The following is a 17,797-nucleotide window of genomic DNA, read 5'->3' on the forward strand; positions in this document are numbered from 1 at the left end:
CGGTGCAATTTTCTGACGGCTCTCTTACGCATGGGGGTCACGAGATGGGGAAATGCAGCACTTCCTCGGGCTTCACACCGCATTCCATTCTGTGAAGAGCTACACTTTGTGTGTGTTCACATCTTGCGGGAGCAGTATTTTTTTAAGGGTGGGTTCACACTGGAGAGGCAAAGGGTATGCCCTGTCAGTAGTAGATTCCTGCTTCCCAGATACGGGTTTTACACCAGGTGTGAACCTGTCTGTAGCCCATCCATACTCTCTCCAAATTGAACTTGTCCTGGATAGACGGTATGGAGAGCAATAAAAACTGGGGCTCGGGTGCTCACTTCGACAGCACATATACTAAAATTGGAACAATACAGAGAAGATTAGCTCCTGCTCAAGGATGGTGCACAAATTGGTGAAGCATTCCATACTTAAAAAACAAAACAAAACTGGGCGTGGGGGAGGCTTCTGCTGCCTGTGTTGGGTTCCCAGTGTGAACACGGGGTTCACACCAGGTGTGAAGAAAATGCACCCAGCCCTGTTGCAGATCCATACTGTCTGTTACATTAGCACTACCCATGAGAGAGTGTGCTGTGCACATTGGGTAGTGTTGAGTCTGAGGAAAATCACACTCATTGGAGAGTTCCCACTGCCCACTTAGGTAGGCCCTTGGAGGCAGTGGTTTGTGCTTTCACAAAAGGGGCTCCCAGAAGCCACAGAAAGTTCCCCATGCATGGTGATATGTACTGTCCCTGTAACTTTGTCATGGGTATGAAAGATTATACTATGCATGGGGAGATACATTCTGGGCCAAGGGTCCAAAATGCCTACAGGAGCTTTCCTTGTGGGAGAAGTTTCCACTGATTAGGATGGTGTTTTGTGTTACCCAGTTTGCATCAGGTGTGAGGGAAAGTGAGACTATTAGTGGGCTGGTCTGAACTCTCCATCATGGAACTAACCCTGCCTAGGAAGCACTCTGCTGTAGTGAAGGGGGCCTCTGATAGCTGTTCAGATTGTCTCTGGCTGTGGTGTATTTATGATGTCCACAGAGGGATCCCCACAGCTCAGGTGAGTTTCACCATACATGAGGGAGACCCATCCATGGGAGTTCATACTATCCAAGGCCTATTTACCCTGTCATTTAGGAAAGGTGTGCGCAGGGAGCTGTCCCCTGCCTCTGGGAAATTAAGATAAAATATTGTTAATTTAGTTACACAGTTCATAGAAATCACAGTCATTTGTGGTGCTGGGGGTGATGTTTCAGGAAGCAGGGTAACACGGGATTACCCGGGCTGCTGGGGTCAAATCCAGCTGGGCTTCTTCCCAGCTGTGTGTCTTTGGGCAAGTCACTTAATCCCTCTGTAGCTGGATTTCTACATCTGTAAGGGAATAATTAAAAATAATAAAAAGCCCTATGGCCTAGGGCTGTTATGAAGATGTAGTGAATTAACAAATGTAAAACACTTAGGATAGTGTCTCCAGCAGAATAAATCCTCAAAAATATTAGCTGTTGTTGCAGTTATTGTTATTCATAAGGAGTTTATTTCTACCTAAATAGCTTATGCTGGCCCTGGCCAGGTAGATCCACTGGTTGGAGAGTCATCCCATTATGCTAAGGTTGCAGGTTGGATCCCCGGTCAGGGCATGTACCAGGAGCAACCAATGAATGCATAAATAAAAATGGAACAACAAATTGATGTTTCCTTCTCTCTCTTTCTCCCTCTATTCCTCCCTCTCTAAAAAGAAAGTTTATGCTGTGACAATCTTACTCATAACCTTGTCCTAGTTGGTTTGTGCCATGGTAGTTGTGGTAGTGCTGTATTTTGGGAGGATTCTGGGGTTCGGCATATCTGTGGGGCACTTATCAATCCATCAGGAAGCATTATAGTCTAGTGCTTGATATCCTAGCTGTAAAGATTTTTTTTTTAGTTCTGTAATATTGGGCCTGTAACCTCTCTCAGTCTTAATCTGCTAACCTGTAAAATGGGCAACCTTAGAGTACCTTCCCCATAAAACTGAGGTAAGGATAACATGAGATGTGAATCCAGGGCCCTGCATAGAGTAGATGCCCAATGAATGAGAGTGCTGATTTGCATGGGCCTCGGGAAATCCCTGCCATTCAGGAATTCACCATTTGTTTGCCTTTATTCAGGGCCTCATTGTCCATAGCAGCCTATACCACCCTTCAGGGAACCATCTGTCCTAATATATTTGTGTTGAAGGGGAATTGGGTAACTTATTTTATGAGAGCATTAAGATTTTTTGTGGGGGAATAATTTTTGAAGGTTACAAAGGTCCAGGGGTTTACATGGAAGGTAGGGTTTTCTCCCTGTCTATGGGAAAGGGCTACATTATCCAGGAATTAATAAAATGAACATAGCGAGCCCTGGCTGGGTAGCTCAAGTTGGTTAGAGCAATGTCCCCATGCGCTGGGGTTGTGGTTCAATACCCATTCAGGATAGTGCAAGGCTCAACCAGTAAATGCCGGAATAGGTGGAAACAACAGTCAATGTTTCTCTGTCTCTCTCTCCCTCCTTCCCTTCTTTTCTCTCTAAAATCTTTTTTTTTAAGTTAAGGAAAAAACAGACATAGTGACATCAGGGTTTATTGCGTTCATTGGTGAGTCCGCACTGCTCACCGAGTGGCCCACCCAAGCAGGGGGCACAATGTCCATGGGTTACACTGCAGGAGGCCGTATCAACCATGGGGCTCCCCGATTCACATGAGGAGTCATACTGTCACACTGCTGATGGAAGTGACCCTGTTTATATGGCCGTGGGGGTGGTGTTACCCATGTTATGGGAGTTGACCTTATTAACAGAGGAATTCACAAAATGTTAAAGAAATTATGCTGTTTGTGTGGTAGAGCACACGAATGAGGGAATATGCCTCAAGGGGTCACATGTTGTCTATTGCTGTCTCCCCACCTATCAGGCTCACACTGTTTACGAGGGTCGCACTGCCTGAGGTCTACACCATTTATATGGGTTTCCCTGTTATGTGATGTTCACACATTTTATGAACGTTGCACTGTATTACATGGAGCTCATGTCATTTATGAGGGTTACCCCGTCTGTATGGGCCATGCTGTTTTTGAGCACTGTGTATTTGGGATTTACATTGTCCACGTGAGAGTCACACTGTATATGGGCATTTATATCATTTATGGACACTGTACTGTCTATATGGGTTATGACTGTGGGGTGATACCAGCTGTGTGTCTACTCAGTTCATGTCAGCAAATATGTATCACCAGCCTGTTCTATGGCAGACCAGGGGCTCAGCACCAGTGATAAATGAGTGAAGAAAACACACCAATCCCCTGTTTTTGTGGAGCTGACACTCAGTAGGGCAAGCATACCCCGTTTATGTGATTCACATCCGGGTTCAGACTTCTGGGGGTTGTGCTGGCATCAGCTGTCCACAAGGGTGTCTCCGTGTGTCTGGGACTACATTCATGGTATCACATTGGGGTATAGGGAGTAGAGAGTTCACTGTCCAAAGATGAGTTTATTCTCTCATAGATCAGCAGGCACCATGCCAGGCTTGGAGGATACTTCAGGCAACAAAACAGGCAAAAAAATCCCTGCCCTCTTGGAACTGCCACTAAAGAGGAGAGATTCAAACGAACAAATGGACTGTGGAAATACATGTCAGATGAGAATAAGGACTATGGCAAAAAATAAGGAATAAAAGGGGCATGGGGTCTAGGAAGGTCAGGCAAGATCTTATTGGGGAGGTGACTTTTGAGTAAAAAACTGAAGGGGATGAGTGACAGAGCTATGCAGACTTCTGCGGGAAAAGCCTTTCAGGCAGATGGAACAACATTGGCAGAAATCCCTGAGGCAGTAATACGTCTGGCATGTTCAAGAAATAGCCAAGCCCTGACTGGGTAGCTCAGTTGGTTGGAGCATCATCCCCATAAACCAAAGTTTTGGGTTTGATCCCTGGTCAATGAGGGCACATAAAAGAATCAACCAATGAATGCATAAATAAGTGGAACAATGAATTGATGTCTCTCTCTCTCTCTCTCTCAAAATCAATGAATAAACATTTTTAAAAATAAAAGAAATAGCCAAGAAGCTGGAGATGAAGGGAAAAGTAAGAAGTGAGGTGGGAGAGGAAAGGCATTGTCGACCACTGCAAGAAGTTGGCTTTTACTCCCTGTGGTCAGAGGGACAGCTGTTAGGTTTGGACAGCTTCTGATTTACTAGAACCCCTCTGGCTGTGGGCGGAGCACAGAGTATAGGGGCTGGTGGCAGCAGGGAGACCAGTGAGAAGACCCCAGACCACAGGTATGATGGTGAAAGTGGCAAGTAGCTGATTCTTAAAAAGCTGAAAGCAGCCCTGGCTGGTGTAGCTCAGTGGATTGAATGCAGGCTGAAAAGCAAAGGGTTGCTGATTCAACTCCCAGTCGGGACACATGCCTGGGTTGCAGGTCAGGTCCAGTGGGGGCCACATGAGAGGCAACCACACATTGGTATTTCTCTCCCTCTCTTTCTCCCTCCCTTCCCCCTCTCTAAAAATAAATAAATGAAATCTTAAAATCGGGGCTGATGGGGCTGATGATAGGGCTGATGGGACTTCCCTCCAGATTGGATGTCAGATGAGAGAAAGGGGTTAAGCATGACTCTAAGGTATTCAGCCTCATCAGCCTGAGCAACCAGCAAAATGGGAGGGGGGAGGTACTTCCATGTGTGAGATGGAGTTTAGGGGAGAGTCCTGAATAGACAGTTGGGTGCAATCAGCATAGAGATTGTACGTAATGAGAGAAGAGGACCTGGGACTGAGTCCTGGAGCCCTTCAGCTTTTCAGGTCAGAGAGATGCAGAAGGGTGAGACCATCCCAGGTTTATGTCTTCTGTTTGGAGTGGTCACACCTGTTTAGGTAGCTATACTCTCTATATAGGATGGGTCACACTATTTCTAAGGGAATTACAATGTTCATAGAGTGGGTAACACTTCATTATCTTTCACAGGGGTGGTGGGTGGTTTGTGACTATGATTTTTATGGTCCCCACAATTTCCCGGAGTGAAGTCTGTGAATAGTTGCAACTTCTGTGGGGACAGGTTCTGTCCATGCCTTAGCCTGACAATAGGGTAAATGTTATCTGTTTCAGGACAATAAACGGGAACAAGGACTGCTAGGTCTGTGGGAGGATGGGGGTGTCCTCGCTGTTCAGAGTTGTTTTCTTCATGGAGTGTTACACTTTTCATCACAGGCTAGTCCTGGGTCTGTGAGAGGTTTTTCACCAGCCCCAGAGGGATTCGTGGAGGCTTTCCATAGTGAACTGGGGATGGGGTCCCTTGTTCACTAGAGTTGACATGGCCCTGGTTGGATGGCATGTCTTCAAGGAATTAGTGGTGATGAATAGTTTTAAACACAAGTTCACAATATGTGGGTGTTCATGTAGTAATGACGGGGTCTGCCTTCCCTGGGGGTGACTCTTTGTGTTCAAGAAGTAACTGAACTATCCAAGAGGGTCCACACTTCTATGTGGAAGTCACATGGACCTCTAAGAGGTTGTAATATCTGTGGACAGGTTTTCACCAGCCACCAGAGGTCACACTGCCCAGGGGACATTTTCACCAGGGACTCTCATCCTCTGTGTGTGGTGGTTCAGACACTCCCATGAGGCATGCCCAGCATCCATGATTGTGTTTCATAGAAGCAGTGGGATTGGGATTGAGTCACCCAACTGGGTCAGGGTGGGATTATGTCATCAATAAGCAGTCTCCCACTGTCAATGCTGTGTGTTCAGTGTGCACGGCTGGAGTGTAAGGTGAGGGGTGCTTACAATATCCATGCAATATATAGTTCACTCTGCTAATAATTATAACCAGTATTTATTGCATACTTACTTCATGTCCTGGATGTCTCACAACAACCTGGTCCAGTAGGCTCTGTTAATATCCCCATTTTACAGATGAGAAAGTTAAGGTTCAAAGAGGTACACTGGCTCTGTCATAGACAGGAAGTACAGAGTTAGGGTTGCAACCCAGGTGTTTGATTTGCTGGTGGGAGGGCAGGGATCAGGAAGGCTCTTATCTTTGAAATTTAGCATATTTATTTAAGGGGGGCTGCTGAGCAGGAAAGGTGGTACTAAAGCCTAGTGGTTAAGGGTGGTGGTTTCCAATTGGATAAATCTGAATTTGAATCCCAGCTCCAACATTTCCTGATTGTAGGACTTTGGCAGACTGACTTCCACTCTGAGCCTCATTTTCTTAATTTGTGAATGGTTATAACAATAATAATTCCCCTCTTTGGACTTTTGTAAGGATTAAATGAGATGATGCCTCAGACAGTGCTTGGCCAACATCATGAGCCCTAGGAATTTGAGAGCTGCTATAAAAACAATGATGATGGCCCTGGCTGGTGTGGCTCAGAGGATTGAGCTCCAGCCTACAAAGTAAGGGGTTGCTGGTTCGATTCCCTGTCAGGGCACATGCTTGGGTTGCTGGCCAGGTCCCCAGCAGGGGGTGGGAGAGGCACAAACAGATTGATGTTTCCCTCCCTCTATTTATCCCTCCCTTCTCTTCTCTCTCTGAAAATAAATAAAAAATGATGATGATTGCTGGACCACACACCTCCTAGAGGGTTACAATATCCTTGGGGGAGCTGCACTGGCCTTAGGCACGGTTACATAATTAATTCCCCAGGAGCTTGAGCTTCCCTGGAGTCCTTGGTCTCTCCAAGGAAGAGGCCTGAGACTTTTGAGGCACCCATGAGGGACTGCTGTAACACAGCTAGGAACCCAGCAACGGAGGTTAGACTTGAAGCCCTAAGAACCCAGAGCGGACTCTGCAGGCCTTCCCTCACTGTAGCCTGTCTCTCCCTGCCCATCTTCTGGATTTCAGCCTCTTTGAGCAACCCTGTCCCCCATATTCCCGTCTTCTGGTACCTCAGAGTCTTTTTCAGACTCTGCCTCCAGCCTTGGCCTATGAGTATTGCTTCTATGTGTCCTCTACCCTGTTGCCAGCTGCGGCTAGCCATCTGATCATCTCTGATTTCCTGCTTCCCTAAGCCTCAGGCTCCATGCATTGCTGCCGGCTGCGGAGAACAGAGACTTAACACGTCCCTACGCGCTGGCCTTCATCCTTAAGCTCTGCCTTCCTCTCTCTTGGCGACCCCCCAGTGCCCCTTGGGAGCACATTTGTTCCTACTTGGTTCGCCCCCTCGCATCCTGGTCCCACCCCCGGAACCCCCGGCCCTGAGGGTGGAGGTGGGGTACCTCCGGTGCCAGCCGTGTCCCCAAGACAGCTGCAGCTTGGGGACGGAGGAGGGAGCTCCCGAAAGCATTCTCTTCGGTCACTTCCTCCCCAGCTGGGGTTGGGGCTATCTGGAAGGCTAAGATCCCATCCCCGGAGGAGCGGAGGGCATAGCCGCCTCCCCATTTCCGATGCTGGGAAATGCTTCCCACCCATCCCACCCCACCTCTGGAAGCTGCCCCCATTCAGACTCAGGGTTGCGGGGGTGGGCAGGGTAAAGCCAGACTGGGAAATGTGGTCTTGATCATCCTCCGAGGTCCTGACCGTCCCCATCCCCCTAGCAAAAAAGATTCTGCCTGTTCCCGAAAGGTCTCTGCCTCCTCCCTGCAAGAGTTGTTGACCCCTTTCCTGAGAAGGTACCACCTTTCCTCTTACTGGCTCCCAAAAGAAAATCTGGATCCCGCAGTGGGCAGGAGAGGAGGAGGGGCAGCAGGTCGCGAGTGTCGAGGACTTAAGTTATCTGCAGACTTGGAGTCTCCAAGAAGGGTTATGACCCCCGGGACCCCATCCCACCACCACCCCCTCCTTCCTTCCTTCCTCCCCTGTCGCGCGGCCCCTTTAAGCCCAGAGCCGGCCAGTCCTCAGTGGCTGCGCGCCCGCGAGAGAGTGTGTGAGTGCGCTGGGAGGGGGCGGGAGCAGTGTCTCCATGGCGACGCGGCGGTGACGTCGCCGGTCGGGGGGCGTGGGCGTCCCGGCCCCGGAGTGCGATATTAACCCGGGAGGCGGCGGCGGGGAGGGGAGAGGCTCTGAGAGGCGAGGCCGGGTGAAACGGCGAGGGCGGCCCGACCGACGTGGGACAGGACGGGACGGGGCAGCGCGGGCGCCGGGAGCTGCGGCCCGGAGTCGGGGCGCCTCGCCCCGGGTCCCCCAGCATGAAGACCCCGGCGGACACAGGTGGGGGCGGGGGCAGCACGTGTGGGGGAGACTTGTTGCCCTGGGAAACCAGGAGGAGAAACTTTGGGGGGGGGGCTGAAGGGTTCCGGACGAACCCTAGTGATCCCTAGTTCTGGGGGACCCCCAAGCACGCGAGACCTGTTGCATCTCAAGGCGTGAGCGGGGGGCTGTTGCATAGGACCCCCAATTTCTCGCTCCGGGCGGTGTGGTTTACGTACTGCGAGTCCTGGCAGCTCCCCGTGTCTGGACCCCGAAAGCTGGGCTTCCCCACTCTCGGGATAACCGAGGTGGCGGGGTCCCTCCCCGCTGCTCTGTCACGTTGCACTCTGGGGGCCGGGACGTGTGCTGGGCGTGGGGGGGGGATGTCCACGGGGCCCGCTATCCCTGGTTCCGTGCTGCGCGGTCCGGCCCGTGACCTTCACCGCAGTGCGTGCCCTGCACCGGCTTAGAGTGGGACAAGGATGGCCTTAGGAGGAGGGCGTGAGTGAGGATCCCGTACTCCGGGTCCGGGCTATGCTGCCCTTCCCCCGTCCGTCTCCGCCGGCTCCTCGCTCCCCCGCCCGCGCGGAGTCGCAAAGTTCCAAAGCGCAGCCCGAACGTTCGAAAAAGGAACTTTTTGTTTCCGACCTTAGAACGCGCGGCTTTAAGGTGGTTCAGGAGAGACTTGGGTACCCTCTTCCCGCCGCGAGGGGGGTTGGGGGTTGAGCGGAGTAGGGAAGGTGGTGTGGACGCGAAGGCTCCCCCCTTACCCCCTCCCTCACCCAGCTCTTCTCTTTCAACCGGCCGTCTTATCCCTCCGCCCCCCTCTTCCCCGCCAACTTGCTCCTCCTTAAGGGGCCAAGGTTCCCCTCCCCCGCTCGGTTGGCGGGCGGGGGGCAGCGGGATTAACCCCCCTCCCACTCGGACTTTCCCCCCTCCCCTCCCCCGCGGCCCCCGGGCTAGAGCGGGCTGGACTTTGCGCCTGGGCGTGCTGGGGGGAGGGGTCCCAGCCGCCCCCCGCCCGTCTACCCCGTCGGAATCCGGCCCCGGGCGGGGACGGGGGAGGGGGAAGGGGGCCGGGCGCCGCTGTTCAAACTTGTTTCCTTCCCCCGGCGGCGGCTCTGCTCCTGTGTGCGGGTGTGTGCCCCGACCGGCCCACCCACCCCGCCCCCCCCCCGCAGGGCGGGTGGGGGTGGCTCTTAAAGGGCTCGGAGTCGGGCTCTGGCGCTCAGGGATGGCCCTTAGGGATCGGGACAGAGGAGGGGGGCTGGGGCAGGGGTGCGGAGTGCTGTAAGGGTCAGTCACGTGCAAACCACATCTCTCCGCTCTCACCGGCTCCAGGGCCGCTGGGCTTTGCGGGGCAGCAGGAGGCTCGCCTTGTTCCAGGAGTGGGCCCAGGCCCACAGACAACCCCGCCTCATTTTCCCTCCCTGCTTCGGGGCCTTCCTCTGGTGGGACCGGCTGGGCCGCTCCCCCAACCCTGTCTTGGGGCCGAGCCGGGTGTGGGTTCTCCAGCTGGGGGAAGGGGCGGGGGCCTGGCATGGCCTCCTGGTCGTCTGTCCGTGCGTCGGTCCGTCTGTCTCCTGATCCGCGGCTGTGAGCCCCTCCACCCGATTCTCCATCCCGGCCCCTTTCTCCTGCCGCGGCTGTTTCCCACTTCCTGTTTTCTTCCCGGCTCTGGCGCCACTGAGGGCTGCCTGGAGTGGGGGAGGTGGTGGGGCCCCCCCCAGGAGGCCAGCATGCTCTTCCTCTACCACTACCCCTCCCTTCCGATCCCCCTAGTCCCTTAAAAAAAAGTTTGGGCAGTCAAGTGAACTTGTGGTGGGGGGGTTGTCCGGGAGTTCACTTCCCCCCGGTTTCCAGTTTGTCAGGGAGAATCTCTACTCTGCCTCTGTGGGACCCAGGTGTGCCTTCTGGGACCCCGCCATACCAGCCCTTCCTGTCTGTCTGCTGCTGCTTCTCCACCCTGTCTCACAAGGTCCTGAACCTCTCTCAGTGTCAGCTGCTCTCTCCCTGCTGCTACTGTCCCCCCATGCTCCAGAGGTCCTGTACTCCTAAGCTTTCTTGGTGCAGGCCTGGTGGTTCTCTGATTTAAGCACGTGGACTCAGACACAGCACACACTCACACATGCTCCCTGCTCCCCTTGCCCGTGCCTGGCTCCTGGCTCCAAGGCCTGGGGAACAGAGCCCCATTGAAAACACCCTGACGTCACCCTCCCTTTTTCCTTCTCCCCCCAAAGCTGGGAACAGGCCCTCATGTATGCCATGTCCTATGAAGAAAGCTGGTATAGGGGTGGGCCTGGCAGTGGGGTGGGTCTCTGCCAGGAGTGCGAACCAGGGTCCTGGCCCTTGAACAGGGTTGTGGGGGGGGGGAGTGTTTCCCAAGGGGGCCTGGGACAGCCCCTTGCATGCAGCTTGAGGCCTTTCCAGAGTCCCCCACCTCCTTTTCGAGTTCCTTTGTGTTGCATATAGTCTCTCTCACTCCTTCTCTTCTGCAAAGTTTATTTTTAGCCTCCTGCTCCCCCGCTCCCAGGACTGTCGCTGCACACACGTTGCCTGGTTACCGGGACAAGGAGGCTGGGGTGGGTGGGTTGGAAAGGGTGGCTTTAATTTGGGGGGCAGGGTGGAAGTCAGCACACCCCTCCAACCCCAGACTGATGTCTCAGGGGCTTTGCCCCCCTTGCCCTGGGTTCGAAAGCCAGATTGGGGTTTAGTTTAGGTGGGAGGAACATGGAGCTTGGTGCCCTGGTGGAGCCAGGAGCTTTTTGGAGTAGGTTGGAGGGTCCATGGAGCTAGTGATTTGGTCACTTGTGTTCCCAAGGGTTTCTGGGGCCTGGGTTCTCTAGCAGGGTGAATATAATGGAGTGAATACCTGGATTCCTGAAAGAAGGATGGGGCTATGGATGCTAGGGGTCCAGGGAACCGTTTTCAGGGGCTGTCACTTCTGAATGGAGCAGTGGCTGCTGGTGTCTGCTGTTGGTTATATCCCTGGAGCCCTGAGGGGCTGGTTTGAGGCTGGGATTTCTGAATGGGGCAAGGACTTGTGGAGAATGCTGGTGAGGAGGGGGGGAGCTGTATCCCTGTGGGGGAGAGTCACCTCTGGATTTAGAGAGATGATCCCTGTGGGAGCAGGAACTGCTGATCCCCTGTGTCCCCAGGAGGAGTCCCCTGTTGGATTCCAGACTAGGGTGGAGTCTTAGCATTGCCCCAGGCTTGGTTGGTACCTGCCTGAGCTGGGGCTTGAGCCAGGGCTAGTCTGGGGAGAGGCTGACCCACACAGCCTGACTAGGGCTTGGGACCCCGCCCACTCTTTGCTGTCTACCTTGGCCTTCTCCCTCTAGTGGCACCAGGGCCCCTGTCCTGCCTTCCCCCACCCCTTTCCTTTCTTCCCCTTCCCTCCTCCCACCCCTCCATTACCGGCTGCCTAGTGCTGAATTATTGATGGTCCTTGATTACCCGGGGGTTTGGGAAATGACAACAACCGCAGCCCCCCATCTCCTCCCCCCCAAGACTGCCCACCCCCTCCAGGGACCAGCCAGCCCACCACCAACCTCTATCCAAGGTTAATGCTGGGGGTGGGGTGGGCAGGTGGGCAGGAAAGAAGCTGAAGATGAGAAGGCAGAAGAGGAAAAAGGCTTGAGCAGTGCTTGTTCAAGATTGAGGCTTGGGTTGGGGCCTGTTAGCCAGGTTGGGCCCATGTGCCCAGGTCTGGGGAGGGCAGTACAACACAGAGGGTCCGGGCTTGGGGGGCCTGTCTCAGACAGTCTGGGTTTCACTCTCCAGGGAAGACAGAAGCTTCTGTGTGTGCAAGCGCTGACCTCATCGTCAACCAGCCACCCCACCCCTCCTGGTCCTTTTAAGAAAAAAAAAAATCCTCTCGGGTCCTGGGGTGGGAGTAAGGGCTCTGGTCGGTCTTGGGAGGGAGAACAGTGTATGTTTCTAGGAGGGGACCAGAGGAGCTTGCAGAAGGGGGGGGGGGGCAGTATGACTGGCCCTGAATGGGAGTGGGAGGGATCTGGGGGGCTGTTGCCCCAACCAGTTTGGCCACGTGTGCCCCTTCCTGCCCCTCCCCCACTGGCAGCCCTGCCCGTCGGCCTGGCTTGGTGCCTGGCCCCCTGGCACTGGCCCCAGGACCCGCCGCCGTCGGTTTCCTGTTTCTCCCGGTGTCGCTGGAGCAGGCTCCAGCTTCCCCCCTACCCACCCCCCCCATCTAGACCCCCTCACACAGACACATACACTGTCTCCCTTGCCTACACAGGTCTTGACTTGGCTTAAGACAGATGGATTTCCCCACATTGAAGGTGGGATAGGAGGTGGACCCTGGGAGGGGACCCAGAGCCCTGGACTTGGCGCCCTCACCCAGGGCTGCTTCCCTGCCTCCCGTCCCCAGGGTTTGCCTTCCCAGATTGGGCCTACAAGCCCGAGTCGTCCCCTGGCTCGAGGCAGATCCAGCTGTGGCACTTCATCCTGGAGCTGCTGCGGAAGGAGGAGTACCAGGGTGTCATCGCCTGGCAGGGGGACTACGGGGAATTCGTCATCAAGGATCCCGACGAGGTGGCCCGGCTCTGGGGTGTCCGCAAGTGCAAGCCCCAGATGAATTATGACAAGCTGAGCCGGGCCCTGCGGTGAGGAGGACGGAGCCCCTGGGCACATGTGGACAGCTCCCTGCCAGTTGGGGAGCCCCTGACCCGTGGGAATAAGCTTTGGGCTTGACTCCTGGCTCTTCCAAATCATAGCTGTTTGACCTTGGGGAAGTCCTAAACCTTCTCTAAACCTGTCTGTTACACAGAGGTGTCCTGTGGAGAGAATACAGTCTTGGGTGTGGCTTCTAGTCTGGCCCCAGATCTAAAGGGAGTTGGGTACTTGATTTCTCTTTTGTGGCCCAGGTTTCTCAGTCTCCCTTCATGAGCAGCACCTAAGGCATGTCATGATATAGGGGTCCAGACTTGGGTCCTCTGTGACTGACCACCCAATGGTGTCTCTACACCCACAGCTATTATTACAACAAACGCATTCTGCACAAGACCAAGGGGAAGCGGTTCACCTACAAGTTCAACTTCAACAAACTGGTGCTGGTTAATTACCCCTTCATTGATGTGGGGCTGGCTGGTGAGTACCAGAGTTGGCAGGCATGGCCTCTGAAGGAGGAGAGGGGTTGGTCTGTATGTCCAGGCTAGGCCAGTGGCCTTGACACCATGTCTCCTCTCTTTTATCAGGGGGTACAGTGCCCCAGAGTGCCCCTCCAGTGCCATCGGGTGGCAGCCACTTCCGCTTCCCTCCCTCAACACCCTCTGAGGTGCTGTCCCCCACTGAGGACCCCCGCTCACCATCGGCCTGCCCTTCGTCCTCATCCTCCCTCTTCTCGGCTGTGGTGGCCCGACGCCTGGGCCGCGGCTCAGTCAGTGACTGTAGCGATGGCACTTCAGAATTGGAGGAGCCACTGGGAGAGGACCCCCGCGCCCGACCTCCAGGCCCTCCAGAGCTGGGTGCCTTCCGTGGGCCCCCACTGGCCCGCCTGCCCCATGACCCAGGTGTCTTCCGTGTCTACCCCCGGCCCCGGGGTGGCCCTGAGCCCCTAAGCCCTTTCCCCGTCTCGCCTTTGGCCGGGCCTGGTTCTCTGCTACCGCCTCAGCTCTCACCGGCCCTGCCCATGACGCCCACCCACCTGGCCTACACGCCCTCACCTACGCTGAGCCCTATGTATCCCAGTGGTGGCGGGGGCCCCAGTGGCTCAGGGGGAGGCTCCCACTTCTCCTTCAGCCCTGAGGACATGAAACGGTACCTACAGGCCCACACCCAAAGCGTCTACAACTACCACCTCAGTCCCCGCGCCTTCCTGCACTACCCTGGGCTGGTGGTGCCCCAGCCCCAGCGCCCTGACAAGTGCCCGCTGCCGCCCATGGCACCTGAGACCCCACCGGTCCCCTCCTCGGCCTCGTCCTCCTCTTCTTCCCCATTCAAGTTTAAGCTCCAGCCACCCCCTCTGGGACGTCGGCAGCGGGCAGCTGGGGAAAAGGCTCCAGCAGGCGCTGACAAGAGCAGCAGCATTGGCAGTGCTGGCAGCACAGGTGGGCTGGCTGAGGGGGCAGGGGCACTGGCCCCACCACCGCCACCACCACAGATCAAGGTGGAGCCAATCTCAGAAGGCGAGTCGGAGGAGGTGGAGGTGACTGACATCAGCGATGAGGATGAGGAAGATGGGGAGGTATTCAAGACACCTCGTGCTCCTCCTGCACCTCCCAAGCCTGAGCCTGGCGAGACACCTGGGCCTGCGCAATGCATGCCTCTCAAGCTGCGCTTTAAACGGCGCTGGAGTGAAGACTGTCGCCTGGAGGGTGGTGGTGGGGCCCCCACTGGGGGCCTCGAGGATGAGGGCGAGGACAAGAAGGTGCGTGGGGAGGGACCCGGGGAGGCTGGGGGTTCCCTCACCCCAAGGAGGGTGAGCTCTGACCTCCAGCATGCCACAGCGCAGCTCTCTCTGGAGCATCGAGATTCCTGAGGGCTATGGACAGGGGACCCTGTTCCCCCACTCCCAGTGCTTCTTTTGCTGCCTTAACTCCCCGGTGTCCTGGAGGTGAGGGCAGCTCTAGTCCCTTCCTTGCCTCCTCCCTTTCCTTTCCTTGTATTTTGTATAAACTTAATTTTTTTTTTTAATTGTGAGGGTGGGTGGGTACCCAGGGCTGGGGGCTGTCCCATCTCTGTGGGTTTCTAAGCTCCAGGCAAAGTGGTGGTTGGGGGGAGGGAACGGGGGCCAGCTCCATTCTGGGGAATTTATATATCAATTGAGGTTCTGGCCTCGATGCCCAGGAACTTTTTTATTACAATCACTTAGGAAGTAAAGCCTTGTCTCCCTCCCTGTTCTGTGCCTCCTGTACTCCTCCCTGTCCACCTCTAGCCATTCTCAGCCCAAATCCAGCCTTCCCTGCCCCTCCGGGGGCCATGAGTGCCTGGGTTTCTAACCTCATAGGGTTACAACGGGAGGGATGGACATTTATGATGAACCAAAAATTCCATGTGTGTGGGGGGGGTGGGGGTCAGAGGAGGGTGAGGGGTGCCACCATAGGCCACAAATCTCTACAAGTGCCTGCTATCCCTCTTCCACTCCTCACCCCAGCACTGGTCCAACCCCTTCACCCCCAGCTGCTCCTAGGACCAGCCCATAGGCAGGCAGGTGGGAGGGTGGGAAGGGTGTACCCTGAAACCAAACTGGAAGCCCCTTCTGCCTCCCAGCTGGGGCCCCTTGGGGTGGGGGGGGTCTGTGGTCAAGCCTTATTCTGTATCGGGGATGGAGGGTGGGGGGAGGAAAGTTGGGGGCTGCTGGAGAATGTATTCAAAACAATAAAACTTTGGACCTTTGGATGGAGTGATCTTTCTCACTGCTGAGCCATAGCCTGTGTAGGTTTCTGAAGGATGGGCCTGCACTGACTCCTCAATGGATCTATGGCCGGAGTGCCTAACCCCACCTGAATGGATCCAATCCAGGCCTGGGAAGTGATCTCTTGACCTGATGGGCACATTGCCCCCAGGGCCTGATTAAAGTTGGGCATACTCTAACCATGTGATTGCTGTGATATCCTGTGGGGGCCACTTGTCCTTGAAAGCACTTAGAATCTTCACCTATTGCCTGAAATGATTTTCCTCTTTGCCTCTGAATTCCTATCCACATCCCCAGGCTCTGGTAAAGACCTGGACCTCCTTGTGTACTATAGAGCCTTCCAGCACATCACTTCCCTTATAGCACTTCTGAGTCTCCAGTCCTTTGGGGACAGGCCTGCAGTCTGTTGAAATGTAGACCTTGCAAGGGATGCTAGTGATCTTCCCATAGAACCATGGGACTACCCTCCACCAAGTTGAGACAAGACTGGCTTAATCAGAATGGCTATTGGTGGACCTACGGTACCCACTGTATCTAGGACCTAGTTAGGAACTGTGATTCTTGATCTCAAACATCAAATGAGGTAGCAGCCAATGATTCAGTTAATTACTTGCCCAAGGTCATAAGACCAGCCAGGACTTTAAAAGGTGTGTCTTGGAAGCTCTTCACCTCAGTTTTCCTCTCAAAGTCAGGATGGTTGGATCTAGGTGAGCTCATCAAGCTAGAATCCCAGGTTGGGCACCTCCCATCAGAGATGGAAAAAATTGGAGAAACTGAGTGGAAGTGCTTTTTATGACAGCCCAACTCCACTGCAGGTGAGGTGCCTGAGGCTCGGAGGGGGAAGGAGTTCCCCAAAGCCGCACAGCTGCTAAGAGTGAGAACAGAGGGAGCAGCCTGTTGGAATGGCTTCACTGAAACCCCACCCTGTGCAACTCTGAAGGGGAAGGAACTGGCAACTCCTATCCACTCTTCAACCTCATTTCATGCCCCCCCCAGGGTGGGTGGTCTCATATGATGTCCTGATGGCAGTGATGAGATGATCCAGGGCTGGGGTATTGATAGGAACTGAGGATCCAGTGGCAGCCTGCAGGCAACTGCTCCCTCTCCTGGGTGATGTAAGTCATTCCCTGGGGTGGGGGCCACTGGGCTATTTCTGGAAGTTGGGATGAGGCACGTCTCCTGGCAACATAGATACAGCTGAGTTGGTGGTGATGTGATGGATCAAGGGGGGTGTCATCAATAGAGAGAGGGGGAAAGACTCTGGCTGTAGTCTCAGTGCCTTCAAAACACCTCTATCCAGGTCTAACATGGATTCAAAAGCTCTCAGTTTCAGAACTGCTCTCCAGATTCGACCAGGCCCAAACAGACTTGCCCCCAATTCTGGCTGACTGGGATGTCACGGGTGGCCTCTGGTCTTGAAAACTCCAGTGGATCCTCTGATCTCTAATAACCCACCTAATTCTGTTTACACTTTCTGCAAGACCACACCCTAGCTCACGCATCCTCTAGGATCTCTGATTCCCAGTAGACACTTCAATTAATTCATCCCATCAGATGTTCCCTTCATACCTATAAAGCATGCCCAGGCACCCAAAGCTCCTTCTTGGTGCTCCTCAACCATCCTTCACCCTTTCAGGTCCCTCAGAGATACCCCTCCTTAAGTAGTATTTTTTCACATTCTCCCGCAGACGGCTTAAAAACACCCCAAGTCCCCTCTGACTTACCTACTGGTCCCCAGTAAGGCCCTTTCTCTTCATGGACTCCCCTGAGTACCTCCAGACACACCCATAGGCCCTTCAAAGATACAACCCGCCCTAGTACCACTCAACAAAGTTTTCAGCCCCTATAAACATCCTAGTTAAGATTGCCACAGTCTCCCTTAGACTCCCACGGGTCCCAATCCCCTCGTGACAGTTGCCTACGCACGGTCCACTGTGCATGAACCACCGGTTCTGGCCGTTAAGTAACCGCCGCTATTCTGTCCCGCTCCGCTGCCCTTCTGAGCCTTCTTGGTCCAGTATAGGATTTCCCAAGTTTTGGGGCTTGACTCAGATGATTGCTTTCCGACTCAGAACTGCTGTTAGAGGGCAGTAGAAGCCGTTTGGCTGAGAAACTACAACTCCCAGAAACACCTGCTCAGGGCTGTTCGGGATGCTGCCTCATTCATTGAGAAGGGAGCGGAAGTATATCTGCGCTTTGCCTTTTGGTTAATGTAGTCGGAAAAGGCTTTATCTCTATAGTCTGTCCCGCCCCGGGGGTCTAGACAGTTAGGAATTGAAGTCAGGCAGACTGAGGG

At 54.5% G+C, this 17,797-nt stretch overlaps 3 protein-coding genes and 1 non-coding gene across 4 annotated transcripts in view; 2 read left to right on the forward strand and 2 right to left on the reverse strand.

Annotated features, from left to right (window-relative positions):
• The window catches only part of LOC118497666 (carcinoembryonic antigen-related cell adhesion molecule 21-like), an 834,765-nt gene that overhangs the window by 367,639 nt on the left and 449,329 nt on the right, over window positions 1-17,797 (reverse strand). The window lies entirely within an intron of this gene.
• LOC118497667 (carcinoembryonic antigen-related cell adhesion molecule 1-like) overlaps window positions 1-17,797 on the reverse strand; it is a 746,496-nt gene that overhangs the window by 362,444 nt on the left and 366,255 nt on the right. The gene's annotated exons all lie outside the window — the stretch shown is intronic.
• LOC114511766 lies at window positions 319-420 on the forward strand. The gene has a single exon (XR_003685735.1). It is a non-coding gene; the product is annotated as a U6 spliceosomal RNA (small nuclear RNA).
• On the forward strand, window positions 7,985-15,483 carry ERF (ETS2 repressor factor). Its single transcript, XM_028530371.2, has 4 exons — window positions 7,985-8,147; window positions 12,517-12,751; window positions 13,120-13,235; window positions 13,343-15,483. The coding sequence occupies exons 1-4, from the start codon at window positions 8,126-8,128 to the stop codon at window positions 14,623-14,625; spliced, it is 1,656 nt and encodes a 551-aa protein (XP_028386172.1). The 5' UTR covers window positions 7,985-8,125; the 3' UTR covers window positions 14,626-15,483.

Source organism: Phyllostomus discolor, chromosome 12, assembly GCF_004126475.2.
Source record: "Phyllostomus discolor isolate MPI-MPIP mPhyDis1 chromosome 12, mPhyDis1.pri.v3, whole genome shotgun sequence".
NCBI classification, from domain to species: Eukaryota; Metazoa; Chordata; class Mammalia; order Chiroptera; family Phyllostomidae; genus Phyllostomus; species Phyllostomus discolor.